Source organism: Phacochoerus africanus, chromosome 2 (genome assembly GCF_016906955.1).
Source record: "Phacochoerus africanus isolate WHEZ1 chromosome 2, ROS_Pafr_v1, whole genome shotgun sequence".
NCBI classification, from domain to species: domain Eukaryota; kingdom Metazoa; phylum Chordata; class Mammalia; order Artiodactyla; family Suidae; genus Phacochoerus; species Phacochoerus africanus.
The window spans coordinates 169,573,732-169,597,749 of NC_062545.1; the positions used below are offsets into that span (position 1 = coordinate 169,573,732).

At 40.3% G+C, this 24,018-nt stretch overlaps 2 protein-coding genes and 1 long non-coding RNA gene across 6 annotated transcripts in view; 2 read left to right on the top strand and 1 right to left on the bottom strand.

Moving 5' to 3' along the window:
- KIF23 (kinesin family member 23) overlaps positions 1-5,304 on the top strand; it is a 41,463-nt gene extending 36,159 nt beyond the window's left edge. For all 3 annotated transcript variants that reach the window (XM_047767176.1, XM_047767175.1, XM_047767177.1), the window contains 5 exons: positions 2,018-2,248; positions 3,163-3,245; positions 3,438-3,516; positions 4,154-4,224; positions 4,920-5,304. In XM_047767176.1, the coding sequence (XP_047623132.1) occupies positions 2,018-2,248; positions 3,163-3,245; positions 3,438-3,516; positions 4,154-4,224; positions 4,920-4,935 (480 nt within the window). In that variant the 3' untranslated portion in view covers positions 4,936-5,304. The remainder of the gene's footprint in view (positions 1-2,017; positions 2,249-3,162; positions 3,246-3,437; positions 3,517-4,153; positions 4,225-4,919) is intronic.
- LOC125119754 (uncharacterized) overlaps positions 1-19,805 on the bottom strand; it is a 39,714-nt gene extending 19,909 nt beyond the window's left edge. The window contains exons 1-3 of one of the 2 annotated variants that reach the window (XR_007133155.1): positions 19,416-19,805; positions 4,070-4,163; positions 3,253-3,466 (exon numbers count right to left, since the gene is read on the bottom strand). This is a non-coding gene — a long non-coding RNA (uncharacterized LOC125119754). Of the gene's footprint in view, positions 1-3,252; positions 3,467-4,069; positions 4,164-19,415 lie in introns of those variants that run through there. The other variant, XR_007133156.1, reaches the window with a different exon arrangement.
- Positions 19,806-19,929: 124 nt separating this feature from the next.
- Positions 19,930-22,124, top strand: RPLP1 (ribosomal protein lateral stalk subunit P1). The gene is made up of 4 exons (XM_047767178.1): positions 19,930-20,144; positions 20,871-20,945; positions 21,661-21,778; positions 22,002-22,124. Exons 1-4 carry the CDS (start codon positions 20,073-20,075, stop codon positions 22,079-22,081), a joined length of 345 nt encoding a protein of 114 aa, XP_047623134.1. The 5' UTR covers positions 19,930-20,072; the 3' UTR covers positions 22,082-22,124.
- The last annotated feature ends 1,894 nt before the right edge of the window (positions 22,125-24,018 follow it).

A 24,018-nucleotide genomic window follows, 5' to 3' on the forward strand; every position in this document is an offset into this window, starting at 1 on the left:
CTCTCTTTAATCTCTTTTAATATAGTCCATCATCCCTTTTTTGATTTTCATGACATTGCTTTTGAAGGCCAATTGTTTTATAACTGCTGAGGGATGGTTTGCATGTCCAATAAATTGCTTTTAATCTCGAGACCTTTATTCTCAATTTACAAGGGCTCTGCCTCATTCAAGGGTATTTAAACAAATTAATGTCTATATTTTCTTCTTAAGGATTAAGATAATTCCTTTGAATCTAAGTGAACTAAGTTGATATTGTAATTTACATTTAGTTAAATTTTAATAGCACTTTAGGATTTTCTTCTTCTAAACAAATGTTTTTTATAGTAAATATTTGCCTTAGATTTTCTTTGTGGCATAAATTAGGGGTGCAGAAAAATTTCATTTAGGTGGCATGCATTCCTAATTATTAAGGGATGGTGATGAATTACAAGGTATTTACGAAAGCAACAGAATTCTAAAGTCGCTTAAGCTCTACCGATTTTTGCTTTAAGCCTTTTTAGGGAGCAAATTATGGTGACTGGTCTTTCTGATCAATTCTAATAAATTCCCTTATTTCATGCAAGTTGCTGGACTGAAAACTGTTCAAGGCCTGCTTAGGCTTGGTCAACATTAACGTAATATCTAATTTGGCTATGAGCTATTTAAGAGGACTTACTATAGAGTCTTTAACTTCTCATTTTAAATCAAAATCTCTTTAGAAGTGCAGCAGAAAAGTTTAGGCTAGTATCTATGCATATATAGGTTGGTTGGTCAAAAATTGTTAGTGGATGGAATATTTCAGTGAGGAAGAAATTTTAAATATCACTTGTTTCATAAATGATGGTAGATTGTTAAGGACTGTCATCTTTCCAAAGCTTATTGCTAAATGTGTTCAGGATGCCATCACCTTTGCTAAATGGTAGGTCACAAGAGCTACTTTTCTCCTTGTTCAGCATTAATTAAGCCATTTTATAAGAATGGAAAACTTCCTGCTTGTTGTAAGGCTCCTGCTTGTTGTAAGGCTCCGTCTTCCTTAGTGGCAAACTCTATTCTCCATCTTTTATTTTTATAATCATGAATTTGTCACTGGCGCTTCATTTGTTTCTTATAATTGTATAGGGAAAATGCTTTAGTTCTCCATATAGGCATTTTGAAATCAGATGTTCATTCATATTTGAAGAATTAAAGGATTTGGCCTATGACAGACTTTCATTTGCTTTCAATTTTGCAAAAAGATGTTTGCAAAGTTACAGAGAAACTATTAACTATATTCTATATGTGAATTATTTTTTCTTAGGCCGAATGTGCTAAATTTAACTTTTCTAAATTTACATAACATTTGACTGGAAGCATCTAGCTTTTTTATTGTACAATAGAGACTCATTTGACAGTATATTCTTTTTCTGGTTCTTGGAACCTTTATGAAATGTTTTAGAAAAAAATAGTTGGTATGTTTTGGCCATTACTGTGCTTGAATTTTTCATGAAGTTCTGTTTTGAGATGTTTAAAAGTACTCTGAGGTATTTTTTTTTTACATTCTTTCAATCATGTTATACATAGGGTTCTTAGGATACCTTACATTCTTTAGCCTTTTGTACTATGCTGCTCTGTCAGCTTTTTGTGTATGGAACAGGAGGGTTGTCTGTTTTCATAAATAAGTGTTTTCTCTTTTGTTTAGAGGCCTATGATATGTTTAGGGCTTTTGCTGGTCTTTTTGAAGCTTTTAACATAGTTGAATAGATTACCTCACAAAAGCAGGCACAAATAGTGGTTTTTAATCAAGAATGCAAAATGAATTATTTGTCTCTAATGTATATTCCACACACAAGCTGGTGTTGGGATGTTTGTTGCCTTTGTGTTGAAATACAAAGAGAACATTTAAATTGCTCAAGTAACATATTGAGCTTTTGAAAAGGTTCATTCATGCATTTGTTTTGATATTTTCACCAATGTAGCCAAACCTGCTGCACTTCTAATAGTACCCTTAAATTAATTCTGGGTTATGCTTGTTTCTTGATTCTTCTTTCAACCTGATCAGAACGCACCACCAATTCGTCTGCGACACAGACGATCTCGCTCTGCAGGAGACAGATGGGTAGATCATAAGCCTGCCTCTAACGTGCAAACTGAGACAGTCATGCAGCCACATGTCCCTCATGCCATCACTGTATCTGTTGCAAATGAAAAGGCACTAGCTAAGTGTGAGAAGTACATGCTGACCCACCAGGAACTAGCCTCCGATGGGGAGATTGAAACTAAGCTAATTAAGGTAAAAAATTTACACAAGAGAAAATATTCAAGTCAGCTTAACAAAAACTATTTACTCTGGTAAATTACGTACTGGCAGTGTCAACTGGAACATAAATGGGTATTTGACTAAATCTTTTTGTTGGAAAACTAAAGTAACCACGTTATGAATCTGCTAAATTGGGACTAAATTTGCTACTTTCTGTTGAATGAGGCTTAGAGTCTCAAGTCTGTTAGAGGAACTCCAGATCCAGTATGTACTTTTAATTAATATGTATTTTGTGTTAACCCCTACTTAAAAAATAAGCCAAGCAAAGAACTCTTACCTTGGCTTTATGCCACTTCAAGATAAAAAGCCCACATTAAAATTTGACCTATCAAAATCGTGCAGTATTACGCTACCCAAAGCCCTATCCCTGCTCCCAGAATTTTTCTTTGATCCGAGTCAGTTAATAAAGTTAGAAGACAAAAAAAAGGCAGGGGGTGGGGAGGATGTGAGTGTTACATTTCAAATTCAATTTAGGGGATGGTTCTTATTAGAAACTATAGTTACAAATAAGACTACTGTCATATGAATATGAGGGGGGGTGTACATCTAGAAAGGCAATTATACTGCTCCTTAGAACATTGAGAAATTTCTAACAGATTTCTTGATCTTTAGTTAAGTTTTTAAATTATAGGTTGAACAAAAATGAATGCTATTTTCTACAACTAAGAATGCTACTGATTATACTGCATTGGATTTTTGTGTATAGATTTGCATACACATCTCTCACTAAAGTGTTTTTATGGTATAGACCCAGCAGTCCAAGCACCATCTGGTTTTGTGGTTGGGAGTCTCCATGGAAGAACAATCTTAAATTCAGTTTGAAATATATGTATGTTTATCATGTGGATGTATCAAAATGTAATGGTGACCTTCTCTCCTGGCTGTAGGGTGATGTTTATAAAACAAGGGGTGGCGGACAATCTGTCCAGTTTACTGATATTGAGACTTTAAAACAAGAATCACCAACTGGGTGAGTAATCATCAAATGTCTTTCTTTAGAGGGCTGTCATTTTCTTAGCTGCTCATTCTTAAGGAACAGATTAATCTGTGAAATAATTAATTCTCTGAAGAAGTATATATGCTATTTCCCTATATCTGCTATTTTTCCTGTTCTTAAGATGCAAGAGTAAGTGTTACATTGGTGTCTCCCCCTTTTCCATAGTCGAAAACGAAGATCTTCCACAGCAGCACCTGCCCAACCAGATGGAACAGAGTCTGAATGGACTGATGTAGAAACAAGGGTAGGTGTAAAACATCTTGCTTAAAAAAATTAAGGGTGTCATATTCTAAGCCCCGCAACTGCAGCTTTTCATGCTCTTTGAAACAGCTCAAGTTTGATCTTACATGGCTAGTGAACCCTTGGGCCTGTCCCTGCAAATTTGAAAAGGTATTCATATTTCTTTAGGTCTAATCTTACTGGCACTCTTGAATTCAAAGCCCCTGTTTTTAGTGTGGAGGGATACAGAGCCCAAGAGTCAAGTCAGAGAGCATCACCCTAGAATAACAGGAATTCCCATCGGTTTGCTGGGAAGCTTCTCAGGAGGAAAGAACTGTTGTTCCTGAGAAGAGATTCACACAAAGAGCAGGGCAAGCTAGAGTGTCAGCCAGCCAAACTCTGGCCCTCGCCACTGCCTTTCTCAAGGGCTCTTCCTTATGGAAAAGGAGATTTACTTCGATGATCTCCAAAGCCCCTTCTACCGCAGCTTTTGTGGCCATGTCATATAAACTGTAAGTACCTGATTGGTATTTTAGCATAGCTGTCCGTGCTGCCCTAGGAAATGTGATGGATTTTACCTTGGTTGAATCCATCGAGGTAGACGTGTGGGCTCGTAGACCACTGAGAAGGGCTGATATCTCCCCTCTGTGCTTTTCCTCCAGTGTTCTGTGGCTGTGGAGATGAGAGCAGGATCTCAGCTGGGGCCTGGGTATCAGCACCATGCACAGCCCAAGTGAGTAGTGACCAACTGTGGCTTTTCTCTGTATGCTTTCCCTCCCTACCACCACTTCTCCATACCACCCAGTTTTTAAAAAAGAGGACCTATGTGGTTTACCCCTCGGAATATCAGGACCCCACTGGCAGACCACAGGAGGCTAAGCTAAGAATCTAGTGCTATAAGAACGCTCGTTCTTGTTCCTATTTTGCTCATACTCAGTTCACCTATTAAGGAGGGCAGGCTGAAGGCTATAGTCTCCCTGTAATTTATTCTCTCCTAACTTCCCTCTAACTTCCCTCTCATTACAGCAATGAGTGTTCACTACAATAAAATGGAATGGCAGAATTTATGGTAGGGAAAGGAATCACACTTCTCCCTTTTCTATTAAACACTACCCAAGAGTCTGGTTCATTCTTTTCCTATATGAGTAAAAATCCCTTTCTTTTCAAATAACTATCTACACAGGTCCATGTGTCCATTTTTAACTCATTTCCTTAGGCAATTTGAAAAATCAATGCAACAAGATAAAGATGGAAAGTCCTGTTTTTTTAAATACTAGATAAGCATATTTTAAGTTATTTGCTTTTTTCTAAAGGACTTTAATACATAATACAACAGGAATTCTCTTAAGGCCTCCCTAGAGATTCAGTTACTATGGATGTGTCATTGATTGCAAGATTCAACACTAACTACTAGTTTTCATGTTCTAGGCGCAAGAAGCCATGAATTGACAGTCTCAGTAAAGAAAGAACATTTTCATTTGTGTTGGTGATTTCTCCAAAGCCATGTCAGAAGCTGTCTTCTGAGTCACCCTGTAAGAACTCCAGCTTTGCTGAATCACAGACCTCTCAGATCCATCATACACTGGCCTACTTCAAAGATTCCCCCATGGCTCCAAAGATATCTAGGATTTAACAAACTTTTTATATTCTATGCCTTACCATATTTAATATTAATGGAGAAAGATCCCCTTATTGCCGTATGAACTTTTTATATAATGCTATTTTTTTGTATATTTCTTGTGTACTTATAAACTAATTCATGCATGTGTTTATCTTGGCTGATTAAGGAAGAATATATCTAGATCACGCTCTATTTTTTATTGTGACTTTTCCACTTCTTGTCTGAATATTTCTTAAGGTTTATAAACAAAACAAATGCTGCTATTGATTAGCTGCAAGAATGCACTTTAGACATAAAACTGACAATTCAAACTTCCAAAATAAAGATGTCAGAGACTGGCCAATACTAAAACCATTTTAGGAAGTTGTTTCGGATTTTATACATGTATACTTTGACATTTAGATATTCCGAAAGAACTAAAATAAAAAGCACTAAGACAAAGTTGTGTGACAGTAATTTGTCCCAGCACCTAGCATCCTGCCTTGCTGGATGAGCTGGCACTCATTTGTGGGATAAATTAAAAAAGCATCTCTTTGACAGTGGGACGATGTGTTTTAGTATGCAAAGCACGGCTTCCAGAGGGGCTTTTTTCCCTGCTAAGAACCAGGAATATCCTTCTGCCCAGCCGCAGCGTGACCCACTGGGGGACTGTGGCTCACAGGTTGCCCTTCATACACAGACTGTGTTTGACTTCACTCTTTCCTTTCATTCAACTGACTCAGGCTTTCAAGAGCAACATTAATCTGCAGGTATGAAAATTTTAAATTGTTGACACTATATCTATCTTACGTACATAGATACATAGAGTGATGTCAACATCACGGTCATTCATAACTGAACAAAAGTATCTCCTACTATTACACGGGAGCATCCAAAAGATTTCTGCCCAGTGGTGCTTCAGAAGGTAGGAGGATAGACCTACCTTCTGAGGGAGGGAGCTTCGGATCCAAGGGGGTTGGTGAACCTGCTTCACCCCCACACACTCTTGGGATGGGAGGAGGAAGTGAGAACTGGAGAGAGTAAAACAGAATGGATAGGAGGGAGACAGAGCACTGGAGAAGTCCAGCCAAACTGAAGGGTGGGATAGAGGCCCGTTTGGAGGCAGAGGAAGAACAAGAACTCCCTCCTCCCCAGCATGACACTGCAACACACTGGGCTTCCACTGCCAGTGACAACAGGTACCTTCCTCACAGAGGTCTAAAGTAACTGCCTGACCACCTGGCTATACAGCTCACAGCTGGAGAAATTTGTTCCCTTCCAGCAGCACTAATTCCTGAGGAGCAACTTCCCTGACGGGAGGAAGGGGAGAGAGACAGAACAAAGGGCAATAAAAGATCTCACTCCCTGCTGTCTGCTTTGGGTTTCAGCAGGAGGTTCATGCACAGCCATGTGGGAGCCCCTACTGAGCCCACAGTTGCCCCCTCTCTGCTGCCAGCTTTTTCTAGGCCCGCTTTCTTACAGATGCTCCCTAGTGCAGCCCTGGAGCCTGCTCAGGTAGAGAAACCTAAAACTTGAGCTATGGCGCCACCTTCTGGAGAACAAAAGAAAGGCCTCTAAGTGCTCTAACTGCCAATGTTGAACTTTAATGGGGAACAACTTAGAAAGGTGTGTACCACTTCAAGGGCAATAGCAGAGGTACATTTCATCAAGCACTATGAAAAATCACAGTAATTTTGTATCACCATGAGAAAAACAATTCTCCAGCAACTGAACCCAAAAGCACAGACTACTGTGATATGATAAAGAATTTAAAGCAGTTGTTATGAGAGATTATTCGATGAGATACAAGAAAACTCCGGCAATTCAGTGAATTTAAGAATAAGATTACTGAATGGAAGGTGTTATTTACCAAACAGATGAAAGTATTTTCTTTTTCAGCCCAGCTGCCCCTGTGGCATATGGACGTTCCCAGGCTAGGGTTCGAATCGGAGCTGCAGCTGTCCACCTACATCACAGCCACAGCAATACAGGATCTGAGCTGCATCTGCGGCCTACACCAAAGCTCATGGCAATGCTGGATCCTTAACCCACTGAGCAAGACCAGCGTTTGAACCCACATCCTCATGGAAACTAGTCAGGTTCTTAACCCACTGGGCCATGCATGACAGGAATTCCAATAGATCAAAAATTTTTAAAAGAACCGGACAAATTCTGTAGCTGAAGAATTCAATGAATAATATGAAGAAGGAAAGAGAGAGCTCAGGAACTAAGGCACATGAGATCTAGGAAAGAACTGAATTGGAGGTAAAGAATTTAGAGGTAACTTCAGGAGAGAGAACTAAGGTTTTTAAAAAGTGAAGAAACCCTATGAGACCTTTCAGATATGATGAGAAAAATGAATAGGAGAATAATAGTCTACCGGAAGAGCAGAGGGAAAGGGGAGCAGAGTGTGTGTATTTAAAGAAATAATAGCTGAAAATTTCCTAAGCCTGGGGAGGCAACTGACTGTACAAGTCTAAGAAGCTAATAGAACACCCTATTAGCTCAATGCAAAAAGACCTTCTCTAAGACACACTATAATAACACTCAAAATCAATGATAAAAAAATCTTAAAGGCAGCCAGGGGAGAAAAAATTATCTACATAGGAATCCCCTCAAAGCTATCAGTGGATTTCCCAGCAGAAATGCAGGCCAGGAGAGAGGAGAATGACATTCAAAGTGCTTAAGGATAAATATGGCCAGCCAAGAAGCCTTTATCCAGCAAAGCTGACATTCAGTCATGAAGAGCAATAAAGGCTTTCCCAGACAAAACCTGAGAAAGTTCACCACTAGACTGGCCATGCAGGAAATGCTGAAAGGAATTCTCCAACTGAATTGAAAAGATATTAATTACTGACATAAAAACAAATCAAAGTACACAATACTCTAGCTATGATAAAAAAAAAAAAAAAGAGAATCAGAAAACTAATTCTAGGAGTTCCTGATGTGGCTCAGCGGTTAATGAACCCGACTAGCACCCACGACGATGCAGATTCAATTCCTGGCCTTGTTCAGTGGGTTAAGGATCCAGTGTCGCCGTGAGCTGTGGTGTAGGTCACAGACACGGACTGGATCCTGCGTTGCTGTGGCTGTGGTGCAGGCTGGCAGCTGTAGCTCCGATTGAACCCCTAGCCTAGGAAGCATGCACTGGGAACGTCCATATGCTGTGGGTGCGGCCCTAGAAAGACAAAACAAAACTAATTCTTTATTGGGATGGTGTGTTACCTACTTAATTATAGTCTGAAGGCTTAAGAAAGGATCTTCAATTAAGTCTAAAGGATTAAGAAAAAGAACATTAACTATAGCTACTATTATTTCTCACCGAATTCACAGCATAAAAAGAGGTAAACTCTGACGTCAGTTAAGTATGAAGGGAGAGGAGTAAAAGGGTGAAACCTCTACGGGCAAATGAAAACAAGGTGCTATAATCATTAAAAGGACTATTTTACCTAGGAGATACATTACATAAGTCACAGGTAACCATGAAGCAAAAATCTAGTCATGAGAATTAAAGGAGGAGAGAGGGAAGGATCAACATGGTGGAGGAGTAAGACGTGGCGCTCACCTCCCAAAAACTTATCAAAAAAACCCATCTGCATGTAGAACAATTCACACAACATCAAAGGAAGGCTGGCAGAAGACCTTTAACCTTCAAAAAGGGCAAGAAACCCTCTACATAACTGGGTAGAACAAAAGGAAAAGAGAGAGCAAAAGGGATCAGGACAGGACTAGCACTTGTAGGGGGAGCTGTGGAAGAGGAAAGGAACCCACATCCTGGAAAGTCACCTAACTGATGGGGAGATCAGCCAAGAAGAAGGGACCTCAAAGATGCCGAGAAAAGCAGAGTGAGAACCCCACAGATCATCTGCGTCACTGCCCCCAACACGACAGCCTGAGATGCTCCGGCAGGGGCTGAGCGCTGAGACGCAGGCTCTGGAGGTCAGTTCCTGGAGAAGACTAGAGGTGACTGTGTGGAGACAACCTGAGGAGCTACGGAATGGTGCACCATGGGCTGGGGAGGCGCAACACCACAGCAGAGGGAGCCTGGGAGGAGTTCTGGGCCCACAGGAGAAGCAAGGCACCACTGCTGGGGAGGGTGAGAGAAGAGGGCAGATTGCCATGGGAATATCTTTCCCTGGCCATGCGCAGACTCTCAGAGGGCGGGGCACGTCTGGTGCGGGCTACAGGTGGCAATGTGCCACTTGCTGGGGAGATGGGTGACCAGGTGCCTCTTGTTCGCTCTATGGGTGGCTACGCACCTCTTGTATGAGCTAAGGGCAACAGGGGGGCTAAGTTGGATGCAGAGCCTTCTTGCATGATCTACTGGCGGCAGGGACAAACCACAGCAGTCATCTCAAACAGCAGAGAGGGGTGTGGCACTCCACCACGAGGGGTCTGTGAACAGGCACAACCTGCAGCCCCAGTCACCTCAGAGGTTGTCAAAGAAGAGTGAACTGTAACTGAATACGACCTGTTGTTGCCCTCACTTCCCTGGGAACACACCCACCCTGCTGCCGCCACTGCCAAGTGCTCCAGGCACCACCTACACATGCCTGATCACTGTCACTTCCCAGGGCCCCACAACTAGGAGCAGCCTGTGCCACCTTCCTGAGGGTCCTTGCCACTGACAAGGGCCCAGCAACCAGGCACTGGGTACTAGCCCGGCCCACTGCCTCCATCTCCCTGGAAGCATGCACTGCACAGCACCATTAAAGTAAAAAATAAGCTCTCACAAAATACCCAGGGGCACTCATGCATATAAAGAGCCTTCCAAGACTACAGCGGTAGTTTTCCCTAAACTCACAGAATAAGAAAATTATAAGCAAAATGAAGAAGTTCAGGAACCATTCCCAGGTAAAAGAACAGGAGAATTCACCTGAAGGAGCAAACAATGAAACAGACCTTTGCAGTCTAATAAAGTTCAAAAGGGAGATAGTGAAAATACTGAAGGAATTAAGAGGGAATACGAAGGAATTAAAGAGCAGATATGAAAAGTAATGCAGATCACTTTAGAAAGGAACTAGAAAATATAAGGATGAGTCAAGAAAAATAAGAAAATTCATGGAATTCCCGTCATGGCACAGAGGAAACAAATCTGACTAGGAACCATGAGGTTTTGGGTTCGATCCCTGGCCTTTCTCAGTGGGTTAAGGATCCAGTGTTTCTGTGAGCTGTAGTGTAGGTCACAGACGTGACTTGGATCCCATATGGCTGTGGCCAGCAGCCATAGCTCCAATTAGACCCCTAGCCTGAGAACCTCCATATGCCAAGGGTTCGGCCCTAAAAAAAAAAAAAGAAACGAAATGAAAATTCATTTGCAGAGACACAAAGGACTTAAAGGCACTAAAAAGCAGAATGAATAATGAAGAGGAACAAATTAGTGACTTAGAAGATAGAATAATGGAAAACACCCAATCAGGGCAGTAGACAGAAAACCAGATGAAAAAAAATGAAAGCCATGTACGAGATCTCTGGGATAATATAAAGTGGGCCAATCTACACATAACAGATATTCCAGAAGGAGAAGAAAAAGAAAAGGGGATTGAAAATATATTTGAAGAAATTATGGCTGAAAACATTCCAAATCTAAAGGAAACTGATACCAAGACACAGGAAGCACAGAGGGCCCCAAACGTATGAACCCAAATAGGCCCATACAAAGACATAATAAAAATGGCAAAAGTTAAAGAAAGGATTCTAAAGGCAGCAAGAGAAACACAAAGACTTAATTATAAGGCAACCCCTATAAAGCTATCAGCTGATTTCTCTACAGAAACACTACAGGCCAGAAGAGACTGGCAAGACACATTCAAAGTTCTAAAAAGGAAAAATATGCAGCCTAGAGTACTCTACCTAGCAAGAATTATCACTTAAAATAGAAGGAGAAATAAAAATTTTCTCCAACACACAAAAACTAAGAGTAGAGCTAAACCCATTCTAAGAAATGCTGAAAGGGTGCTTCTAAATAAAAAAGAAGTATGAAGAAATAGGATGGAGGAAATCACAATCAAAAAGCAATCACCTAGGGAGTTCCTGTTGTGGTGCAGCGGAAACCAATCTGACTAGTATCCATGAGGATGCAGGCTCCATCCCTAGTCTCGCTCAGTGAGTCGAGGATCTGGCATTGCTATGACCAATGGTATAGGTCGAAGATGTGGCTCGGATCCCACATTGCTGTGGCTGTGGTGTAGGCCGGCAGCTATAGTTGAGATTCATTCCCTAGCCTAGGAATGTCTATATGCCATGGGGGCAGCCCTAAATAACAAAAAGAAAAAGAAAGAAAGAAAAAAAAAGAAAAGCATCACTTAAGTCAGTATACAGATCTGAAAGTAAGAAAATCTAGACTCTTTTTTTTTTTTTTTTTTGCTTTTTAGGGCCACACCCTTAGCATATGGAGGTTCCCAGGCTAGGGGTCGAATCGGAGCTATAGTTGAGTGGCCTATGTCACAGCCACAGCAACGTCAGATCCAAGTTGCATCTGTGACCAACACCACAGCTCATGGCAATGCCAGATCCTTAACCCACTGAGTGAGGCCAGGATTGAACACTCAACCTCATGGTTCCTAGTCCAATTCGTTTCTGCTGCACCACAATGGGAACTCCTAGAATGTGTTTAAGCCTATATGACTACCAAGCTAAAGCCAGTAGATATAGGAAGATGTTAACATACTGAAAAACTGGGCAACCACAAAAACTAAAAAGAAGAGGACACTAGCATAAAAGGAAACCATCCAACCAAAATAGAAAAGAACATAGGAGAAAAATTTGCAGCCTAGAATACTCTACCCAGCATGTAGAAAACAAGGTTTAAAATGGAAGTAAATACATATTTATCAATAATTACCTTAAATGTCAATGGACTGAATGCTCCAATCAAAAGACAAAGCGTGGCAGATTGGATTAAAAAAAAAATAAAGAGCCTACAATATGCTGTCTACAAGAAACTCACCTTAGGGCAAAGGACACATATAAATTGAAAGTGAGGGGATGGAAAAGGGTATTTCACATGAATAGAAAAGACAGGAAAGCAGGAGTTGCAATGCTCATATCAGACAAAATAGACTTTAAAATGAGGGCCATAAAGAAAGACAAAGGACACTATTTAATGATAAAAGGACACATTCAAGAAGAGAATATTACAATCATTGATATATATGCCCCTAATATAGGAGCACCCAAATACATATAAAAAAATACTAACAGACATACAAGGAGAAATTGATGGGAATACAAAAATAGTAGGAGACTTTAACACCCCACTCACATCAATGGTCAGATTCTCTAGACAGAAAACCAATAAGGCAATAGAGATCCTAAATAACACAATACAAAAATTAGATTTAATTGATATTTTCAGGACATTACCTCCAAAAAAAAATCAGAATATAAATTATTTTCAAGTGTACATGGAACATTCATAAGGACTGACCACATAACTGAGGCACAAAACTAACCTCAACAAATGCCATAAAACTAGAAATCAACCACAGGAAAAGAAATGAGAAAAAAACTGACTACATGGAGACTAAACAACATACTACTAAAAAAACAATGGGTCAATGAGGAAATCAAATAGAAAACTTAAAAAATACCTCGAGACAAATTATAATAAAAACACAACATTCAAAATCTAAGGGATGCTGCAACATTCAAAATCTAAGGGATGCTTAGAGGAAAGTTCATAGCAATATAGGCCTTTCACAAAAGAGAAGAAGAATCTCAAATCAACAACTTAACCCATCACCTAAATGAATTAAAAAAAGAAGAACAAACAAAACCTAAAGTCAGCAGAAGGAAGGAAATCATAAAGATCAGAGAGAAAATCAATGAAATAGAGATTCAAAAAAAAAAAAAAAAAACAGAAAAAAAATCAATAAAAACCAAGAGCAGGTTCTTTGAAAGGGTAAACAAAATTAACAAACCTCTGGCCAGATTCACCAAGAAGAGGAGAGAACTCAAATGAACAAATTAAGAAATGAAAAAGGAGAAATCTCAACAGATACTGCCCAAATACAAAAAACCATAAGAGAATACTATGAACAATTATATGCCAACAAATTTGACAACCTAGAAGAAATGAAGAGCTTTCTAGAGACTTATGGCCTGCCAAAACTGAATCAAGGAGAAATAGATCAACTGAACAGACTGGTAACTAGAAATTGAACATGTAATAAAAACACTCTACAAACAACAGAAGTCCAGGACCAGATGGCTTCACAGGCAAATTCTACCAAACATACAAAGAAGAACCTATTCCCATCCTTCTTAAACTTTTCCAAAAGGTTGAAGAAGAAGGAACACTCCCAAAGACATTCTATGAAGTCACCATCACCCTAATATCAAAACCAAAGATACTACCACAAAAGAAAATTAGTTCAACATACATGAATCAATCATGTCATATACCACATTAACAAAAGAAAAAGTCAAAAACCACATGATCACTTCAATAGATGCAGAAAAAGCATTTGAAAAGTCCCACATCCATTCATGATAAAAACTTTTAACAAAGTGGATATAGAGGGAACATACCTTAATGTAATAAAAGCCATTTATGACAAACCCACAGCCAATGTAATACTCAATGAAAAAAAGCTGAAAGCCTTCCCGCTAAAATCTGGAACAAGACAAGGATGCCCACTTTCACCACTTTTGTTCAACATAGTGCTGAAAGTCCTAGCCACAGCAATCAGACAAATAAAAGAAAAAAAGGTATCCAAATTGGAAGAGAAGAGGTAAAACTCTAGAGAAGAGGTGATACTACATATAGAAAACCCAAAAGTACTTGAACCTGTCAACAAATTCAGCAAAGTAGCAGGATATGAGATTAACATTCAGAAATCAGTTGCATTTCTGCATACTAAGAATGAAATATTAGAAAAGGAAGATAAAATAACCTTTTAAAATCACGCTCAGAGTTCCCGTAGTGGCACAGTGGTTAACAAATCCGACTAGGAACCATGAGGTTGCAGGTTCGATCCCTGGCCTCACTCAGTGGGTTAAGGATCCGGCGTTGCCATGAGCTGTGGTGTAGGCTGCAGACGCAGCTCAGATCCTGCACTGCTGTGGCTGTGGCGTAGGCTGGTTGCTGTAGCTCAGATTCGACCCCTAGCATGGGAACCTCCATATGCCATGGGAAGCAGCCCTAGAAAAGGCAAAAAGACAAAAAAAAAATTAAAAATTAAAAAATTAAAAAATAAAATCATGCTCAAAAAAAAAAAAAATCAAATACCTAGGAATAAACCTGAACAAGGATGTAAAAAGACTCATATGCTAAGCACTATAAAACATTATAATCAAGGAAATTAAAGAGGATTCAATGAAATGAAAAGATATTCCATGCTCCTTGACTTGAAGAATTAATACCATTAAAATGGCCATAGTACTCAAAGCAATCTACAGATTTCAGGGAAATCCCTATAAAATTACCCACATTTTTCATAGAACTAGAACAAACAGTCCAAAAATTTATTTATATGGCACCACAAAAGACCCAGAATTTCCAAAGCAATCTTGAGGAACAAAAACCAAGCAGGAGGCATAACTCTCCTAGACTTCAGACAGTATTACCAATCTACGGTAATCAAAAGAGTATGGTACTGATACAAAAACTGACATAAAAACCAAAAGAACAGAGTAGAGAACCCAGAAATAAACCCAGACACCTATGGTGAATTAATCTTCAACAAAGGAGGCAAGAATATAAAATGGGAAGACAGTCTCTTCAGCAAGTGGTGGGAAAACTGGACAGCAGTATTTAACTCAATGAAACTGGAACAAACCCTCACACCATGCACAAAAAAATAAACTCAAAATGGCTTAAAGACTTAAATGTAAGACAAGACAACATAAAACTCCTAGAAGAGAACATAGGCAAAAGATCCTCTGACATCAACCACATAATTGCTTTCCTATGTCAGTCTCCCAAGACAAAAAAAATAAAAACAAAAATAAACCAACGGGACCTGGAGTTCCCATAGTGGCGCAGTGGTTAATGAATCCGACTAGGAACCATGAGGTTGCGGGTTCAATCCTGGCCTCACTCAGTGGGTTAAGGATCTGGCATTGCCATGAGCTGTGGTGTAGGTTGCAGACACAGCTCAGATCTCGCATTACTGTGGCTCTGGCATAGGCCAGTGGCTACAGCTCCAATTCGACCCCTAGCCTGGGAACCTCCATATGCTGCAGGAGCGGCCCAAGAAATGGCAAAAAGAAAAAAAATAAAAAATAAAATAAAAAATAAATCAATAAAAATAAACCAACGGGACCTAATTGAATTTACAAGCTTTTGCACAGAAAAGAGAACCATAAAAAACCCAAAAAGACAACCTATGGAATGGGAGAAAATAGTTTTGAATGAATCAAATGACAAGGGCTTAATCTCTAATATACAAAAGCAACTTACACAACTCAACAGCAAAAAAGCAAACAACCCAATTGAAAAATGGGCAGAAGACCTGAAGAGACATTTCTCCAAAGAAGACATGCATATGGCACATGAAAAAATGCTCCACATCACTAATTATTAGAGAAATCCAAATCAAAACTACAATGAGGTACCTACCACCTCACACCAGTAAGAACGGCCATCATTTCTAAGTCTACAAATAACAAACACTGGAGAGGGTGTGGAGAAAATGGTACCCTCCTTCACTGCTGGTAGGAATGTATACTAGTACAACCACTATGGAAAACAGTATGGAGGTACCTCAGCAAACTCAATATGGAATTACCATATGATCCAGCAATACCCCCAGCATATATCCAGAGAAAACTTTCTTTGAAAAAGATACATGCACCTATACTCACTGCAGCACTATTCATGATAGCCAAGACATGGAAACAACCTAATTGTCCATTGACAGACGAATGGATAAGAAGATGTGGTATATACACAATGGAATACTACTCAGCCATAAAAAAGAACAAACTAATGCCATTTGCGACAACATGGATGGAACTAGAGACTCTCATACTAAGGGAAGTAAGCCAGAACAAGAAAGACAAATACCATATGATATCACTTATATCTGGAATCTGATACATGGCACAAATGAAACTATCTACAAAAAAAAAAAAAAAACCAGACTCATGGATGTAGAGAACAGACTTGTGCTTGCCAGGTGCGGGGGAGTGGGATAGACAGAGAGTTTGGGGTTAGTAGATGCTAACTATTGCATTTGGAGTGGATAAGCAATGAGGTCCTGCTGCATAGCACAGGGAACTACATCTAGTGTCTTGTGATGGAACATGACAGAGGATAATGTGAGAAAAAGAATGTATATATATGTATAACTGGGTCACTTTGCTATACAGCAGAAATTGATAGAACATTGTAAATCAACTATAATAGAAAAAATAAAATCCTAAAAAAAAGATATTGATGAGATAACATATATTCCATTCTCATGACGAAGAATACTGTTAAAATGTCCATATAACCCCAAGCAATCTACAGATTCAATGCAATTCCTGTCAAAATTCCAATGGCATTTTTCACAGAAATAGGACAATCCTAAAATTTATGTGGTACCACAATATAGCCAAAGTAATCTTAACAACAAACCTGATTTCAAACTGAATTATATAGCTATAGCAATCAAACAGTATAGTATGGTTTGGGATAAAAACAAACACAGATCCATAGAACAGAATAGAGAGTCCAGAAATAAATTCATGCAGAGTTCCCATCATGGCACAGTGGCTAACGAATCTGACTAGGAACCATGAGGTTGTGGGTTCAATCCCTGGCCTTGCTCAGAGGGTTAAGGATCCCGCATTGCCGTGGCTGTGGCGTAGGCCGGCGGCTATAGCTCCAATTAGTCCCCTAGCCTGGGAACCACCATATGCTGTGGGAGGGGCCCTAGAAAAGACCAAAAAAAAAAAAAAAAAATCAGGACACGGCGGGTTAAGGATCTAGTGTTGCTGTGAGCTGTGGTGTAGGTTGCAGACAAGGCTCGGATCCCACATTGCTGTGGCTGTGGTGTAGGCTGGCAGCTACAGCTCCAATTAGACCCCTAGCTGGGAACCTCCATATGCCATGGGTTTGGCCATAGAAAAGACAAAAAAAGACAAAAAAAGAAAAAGAAAGAAAGAAAGAAAGAAAGAAAGAAAGAAAGAAAGAAAGAAAGAAAGAAAGAAAGAAAGAAAGAAATTCATGCATACATGGTCAATTAATTTTTGAGAAAGTAGCCAAAACTATACAATGAGGAAAGGATGGTATCTTTAACAAATGGTGTTGGGAAACTGGTCAGCCACATGCAAAAGAATGGAACCAAACCACTATATTACATCATAGACACAAATTTAACTTGAAATGGATTAAAGAATTAAATGTAAGGCCTCAAACTATAAAAGTCCTAAAGGAAAACCTAGGCGGTAAGTTCCTTCCCATTGGTGATGACTTTTTGGATCTGACTCCAAAAGTAGTGAAGGCAACAAAACAAAAACAAATAGGTAGAAAGACATCAAACTAGGAGTTCCCGTCGTGGCGCAGTGGTTAACGAATCCGACTAGGAATCATGAGGTTGCGGGTTCGGTCCCTGCCGTTGCTCAGTGGGTTAACGATCTGGCGTTGCTGTGAGCTGTGCGTTGCTGTGAGCTGTGGTGTAGGTTGCAGACGCGGCTTGGATCCCGCGTTGCTGTGGCTCTGGCGTTGGCTGGCGGTTGCAGCTCCGATTCGACCCCTAGCCTGGGAACCTCCATATGCCACAGGAGCAGCCCAAGAAATAGCTAAAAAGACAAAAAAAAAAAAAAAAGACATCAAACTAGTAAGCTGCTTTTGCACAGCAAAGGAAACCAGCAACAAAATGAAAAGGCAACATATCAAATGGGAGAAGATATCTGCAAATCATATATCTGATAAGGAGTTGATATCCAGAGCATGCAAAAAAAAAAAAATACAACTCAATAGCAAAACCCCAAACAATAGAATTAAAAAATGAGCAGAACTGAATTGACATTTTTCCAAAGAAGACATATAGATGTCCAACATTAAAAGGTGCTCAAAACTATAAATGTAATAAAATTCATTAAAAAAAGGTGCTCAAAATCACTAATCATCGGGGAAATGCAAGTAAAAACCAGAATGAGCTGTCACCTCACACTTGTTAGAACGGCTATCATCAGGAAGAGATGTGTTGGTGAGTCTGTGGATAAATGGGAACTCTTATACACTGTTGGTGGGAATGTAAATTGGTGCAAGAATTATGGAAAACAGTATTGAGATTCTGCCAAAAATTAAAAGTAGAAGTACTATAAGATCCAGAAATTCCATTTCCAAGTATGTATCCACGAAAAACACCAACTTGAAAAGATACCTACACCCCATGTTCACTGCAGCATTATTTACAATATCCAAGATGCGAAAACAACCCAAGTGTCTGTCCACCAATGGATGAGTGGATAAAGAAAATGTGATGGAACACTATTCAGCCATAAAAAGAATAAACTCTTGTCATTTGAGACAACAAATATCAACATATATCTTGAGGGCATTATGCTAAGTGAAATGAGTCATATAAAGACAAATACTATACGTGGAATTAAAAAAACCCAACCCCCCCCCCAAACAAATCCATTGCTACTGAAACAGATTGGTGGTTGCCAGAAGTGGGGATGCTGAGGTGAGTGAAAATGGTGAAGGGGGTCAAAATTTACAATCTTCCAGTTATAAAATAAATAAGGCATGAGAATGCAATGTATAGCATGAGTACAGTTAATAATACTGTATCATATTTAAAAGTTGATAAGAGAGTAGACCTTAAGAGTCCTATTCGAAGAAAAAAAAATTTTTAATCTAAGTATGGTAATGGATGTTAGCTGGACTTGGTGATCACTTTCCAATATAAACAGATATCAATTAATGTTGTACACCTGAAAATAATGTCAATTATACCTCAATTTAAAAAATTTTAAAGCATACCTCTCCGTATGAACCCAACACCAGTTTTATTAGCTTCAAAAGACACAAAACGGCAATACAGCACCTAGCCAGAGAGGAGTTAACTCAAGAAATTTTTTAACATCGCAGCTGCAGTTTCAAGGCATTTCCACCCAATCATGGGGTCCCTTAGTCACAAAAAATAAAGTTGAAGTGGAAAGTTCCCCTATATTCCTAATATACCTTTTATGCTTTGGAAGAAAAAACAAAGAAAATTTACTCATAATCCCCAAACCCATTCCGCTCTGCACGCACAAGTAGAAAGCACTGAAGTTAGGTTCCCAGATTCCAAATTCAGGTTCGCAGTAACTGCGGAATCTTAGGTAGTTACCAGCCTACACCTTAGTTTTGCCAGTTGAAAAATGGAGATAATAGTACTTACCTTTTATGCTGTGTGAGGATTAAATGAATTATGGTAGAGTGTGGTTCGGTGCTTGCAACATAGTAGGCGCTCAAATCCTACGGCAACGTTGCAGGTTTCTCATTTTCGAGTACATTCCCTTAGTATCTTATCCGAGACTGCTCTAAGCCCCAGAACCTCCAGGCTAAAACCTAGCTCTCGCCTTCAGCTGGACACTGCCTGCTGGTGGGGACGCTGGCGACGGCATTAAATGACTGCTTAAGTAGTGTCACACTGGTTGTAGCAGAAGGGATTAATGTCTATTAACCTAGCTTTTTCCTAAAAGTATTTTTACTGTCCCCACGTCCTGAGTTTTTACCGAAACCCAGCGAGTTAGCATCTTCAGCTGCCTAGCAACTTTCTGAATTTGCAAATGAGCGACTTAGGTTTTTGCGCAGGCGTTTTGGGTGAGTTGTTGCGGGAGGTCCTAGCACCGCCTCTTCCGGAAGGCGCGGGCGCCGATTGGTCCGCGTGACCAGTATAAGAGGCTGCGCGCAGGCGCGAGGAATCCCTTTCCTCAGCTGCCGCTAAGGTGCTCGGTTCTTCCGAGGAAGCTAAGGCCGCGTTGGGGTGAGGCCCTCACTTCATCCGGCGACTAGCACCGCGCCTGGCAGCCCCCACCTAGCATTGGTCCGCACCATGGCCTCCGTCTCGGAGCTCGCCTGCATCTACTCTGCCCTCATTCTGCACGACGATGAGGTGACGGTCACGGTAAGTGTTGGCCTGGGCTGGCGGCGAGGCGGCCTACGGGTGGCCGGCTCCCCACCCTCGAGGGCGTCGCGGGCAGGACCTTAGGGCTGGAGCTGCGGCTATCCACACCACGGCACAGGGCCGGAGGGATCGGGCGCACGTGCCGGGCGGCCTGGGTCTCGGCCATGTGCAGGCCGGGGAGGGAGTGGATTTCACTTTCGGCGTCGCGCTCTGGCTTAGAGAACCTTTATTTGGAGAAACTTGTGCAGCGTGTCGGCAGTCTCAGCTGTAGCTTGTTATATCCCAAGACTTTTTATACCTCTTCTTGGTGTGATTGCTTTGCCTGTGGTTCTGTTAGTAGGCCTTGTGGGGCTTGGCCGCATGGTGTGGAGGGGAGCACTCGAGCCCTGCTCCACTTCTGGCCTTGCCTCGCGACTTAAAATAGCTGCGTGACTTGAGCAAGACCCAGCCTGTGAAATGGCAGGGATGGACTCGCCGCCTAGTAAAGTATCTGACATACAGGAGCAGAGGCTTTTTTCTTTTTTTTTTTTTTTCTTCGTGACATTCTTAACAAGAGTGTAAAAAACTGTCGCCTTAAGCCTAGGTGCAGTGCCAATAGGATATTTGAACTGGTTAAACTGGTTTTGTACCCAGGTTTTGAGTCATTTGCTTTCAATTTGCAGTATTTTGGAGACATGTATGGAAGCTATACATTACTCTGATGGATTGTTATTTTATTTGTTTTAGGAGGATAAGATCAATGCTCTCATTAAAGCAGCAGGTGTAAATGTTGAGCCATTCTGGCCAGGCTTGTTTGCAAAGGTAAGGTGATGGCGGCAGAATGATTTGAAGAAACTAATTTTGGAAGACTTGCTGATTTATTAAGTCAGGTATTAATCTAATCTCCAGGAGTGCCAGGAGGCCCCATGTTCCCCTGGACTTGTCCAAGTATAAGCAGTATTTCCTCACATTTCTATCTCTAAGAGCTAATTAAGTTTTTGGTGTCATGTCTTATTTTCTGGTCTCAGACTTCACTTTCTTCTGTTATAAAACCATGATAGAGTATGTACTAAGCAGGTAATCCCTTCATAAAAGGATCATCCAGGAGATAATAACATTTGTGCTATTCCAAGTAAACTGCCACCATAGAAATTGGTGCGGTGATCTTTTACTGAATACTTATTCTGTGTTGGAATATAAAAGGCTAGTGAGTACAGCATTCCTACCCAAGGAACTTGGAAAGAATTCCTAGTTTGAGTGTTTTAAGGAAGCTTAGGGTGTCTTCCAACTCGTTAAGTATTTTGGGGCCAGTTTTTTCATCTATAAAAGTAAGCAATTCAGTGACTCGATTAAAGTATAGCTGTCCTAAGTAGCAAACAAAATGTCACTGGCAGATTCCAGCAAAGGTGAAGAGAGAGAAATAGGTACAGTGTTGGGATTGATTACTAAGTTCAAAAGGAGTTCCATTTTTCCCTGGTGGGTACTATAAGAAAAGAACAGAACTGAACATTAACCTGTATATGCACATATGTTGCAGGCTCTGGCCAATGTCAACATCGGGAGCCTCATCTGCAATGTGGGGGCTGGTGGACCTGCCCCAGCAGCTGGTGCTGCACCAGCAGGAGGTCCTGCCCCAGCCACCACTGCTGCCCCAGGTAGGAAACTTGTTTCAGGAGGGAGGAGCATGGAGGTTGAGTATTATGGGCAAAATTGTTCTTCATTTGCTAAGAGTAGCTGATATATAGAAATCCTAAATCCAGAGGCATAGTTTGATAAGGGAAGTTAAGGGTATTTTTGACCATGTCAGTTGAAAGGCCTGGAGTTTGAGAGGTAATTGACTTTATATTAATTTTTTATTTTTTATTTTTATTTTTTTAGCTGAGGAGAAGAAAGTAGAAGCAAAGAAAGAAGAATCTGAGGAGTCTGATGATGATATGGGCTTTGGTCTTTTTGACTAAACTTCTATAACATTCGATAATAAAAAGCTGAGCTATTCACTGATGTTGGTCTTGATAATTCTGGGGGTGTTGCTGTGTAAAGATATCCACTGGCTTTGTCTTTTGCCATGGCAGAAACTCTGCAGCATCACAAACTGTATGGGGAGGCAGGAGAAGGTTCAGATTGTCCACATTACCCACATGACTTCATGATTAGAGTTTATCCTTTATACCTGAATCTGAGTTAGAGTCACTAGACCTCAGATTTAGAGAGCCCCTTGGATAATTTCCAAGTGTGATCCTGGCTAAAAATTTTTGACCTGTGCTGAGCAATATGAATTAGAATATTAATTGTCATATCCCTTAGGTTTAGTTCAACTATACTGAAGGAGTGGGGGAAGTTCAGGTTAAGGTCCCAGTTATACCAAGTAAATGAAGCCAAATTTCAAACCTGTATTTTGAAAAGCTAACAAGTAGAATAGCTTTTGGGGAGGATGTGACAGAACAATGTCAAGTATAAACTGGTTCACTTTTCAAAGTGCCAGGGACCAACCTAGGACTTGGATTTATAACATCTTGCCCTTACCTCTGTGCATTTATTGATAAGGACATGAAGTTGAAGGGTTCACAAAAAGCAGGGTTATCTGACCCCAACTGTCCTCACTCCAATATACGGGACCATTGTTACCTCTAGCTCTTTGGCAAGTGGCTGGTGTGTCCTGTAAAATCAAACCCATATTAGTATTGCCCAGCAGAAACTACCTATCAAGAGACATCTCAGAATGTTTAAAGCAGTGAAAAATCTCTATCAAACAAAAGAGATGGTCCTAAATTATCAGGGGAAAGTACAGTTACAGGGGAATTCTTAGTAACACAGGTTAAAAAAAACCAAATCCATGGAGGATTCAGGTTGGATCCCTGGCCTCAGTGGGTTAAGGATCTGACGTTACCTTGAGCTGTGATGTAGGTCAGCTGCTGTAGCTCCCATTTGACCCCTAGCCTGGGAACTTACATATGCTGTGAATGTGGCCCTAAAAAACAAGAAAAAAAACTTGACGCTCCTGTAAACTGTTATACAGTTGTTTGGTGTTTTTTTTTTTTTTTTTTTTGGTTCTTAGCAACTGAAAATGGGAGTGATCCATACGTTAAAAGTAAAGCTTTAAAAGCACCTTTTGGGAAAGAGAAAAACTAATTGAAGTGAAAGAATTTTTTTTTTTTCCTGTCTTTTTAGGGTTGCACCGGTGGCGTATGGAGATTCCCAGGCTAGGGGTCCAATCAGAGCTACACCTGCCAGCCTACACCACAGGCATAGCAACACGGGATCTGAGCCCATCTGCAGCCCACACCACAGCTCACAGCAACGCTAGATCCTTAACCCACTGGGCTAGGCCAGGGATCAAACCTGTGTCCTCATGGAGGATAGTCAGGCTCACTAACCACTGAGCCACGAAGGGAACTTCAAATTAAAAGTATTTATGCGATAAAACAACTGGGTAAATTGCTACAAATTCAAATAGAATGTGTCAAATCCTTTTTTTTTTCTCTCCTATAACTTGAAGGAACATATACAGTAAAATTCTGAGGGAACAGTGTGAGCTAGGTAACTATTGATTTGATTGGATAGCACTTTATAGCTTAAAAATAACATTCACTTAACGCCATTTGCAGCAACATGGATGGAGCTAGAGAATCTCATACTGAGTGAAATGAGTCAGAAAGACAAATACCATATGATATCACTTATAACTGGAATCTAATATCCAGCACAAATGAACATCTCCTTAGAAAAGAAAATCATGGACTTGGAGAAGAGACTTGTGGCTGCCTGATGGGAGGGATCGGGAGCTTGGGCTTATCAGACACAACTTAGAATAGATTTACAAGGAGATCCTGCTGAATAGCATTGAGAACTTTGTCTAGATACTCATGTTGCAACAGAAGAAAGGCTGGGGGAAAAA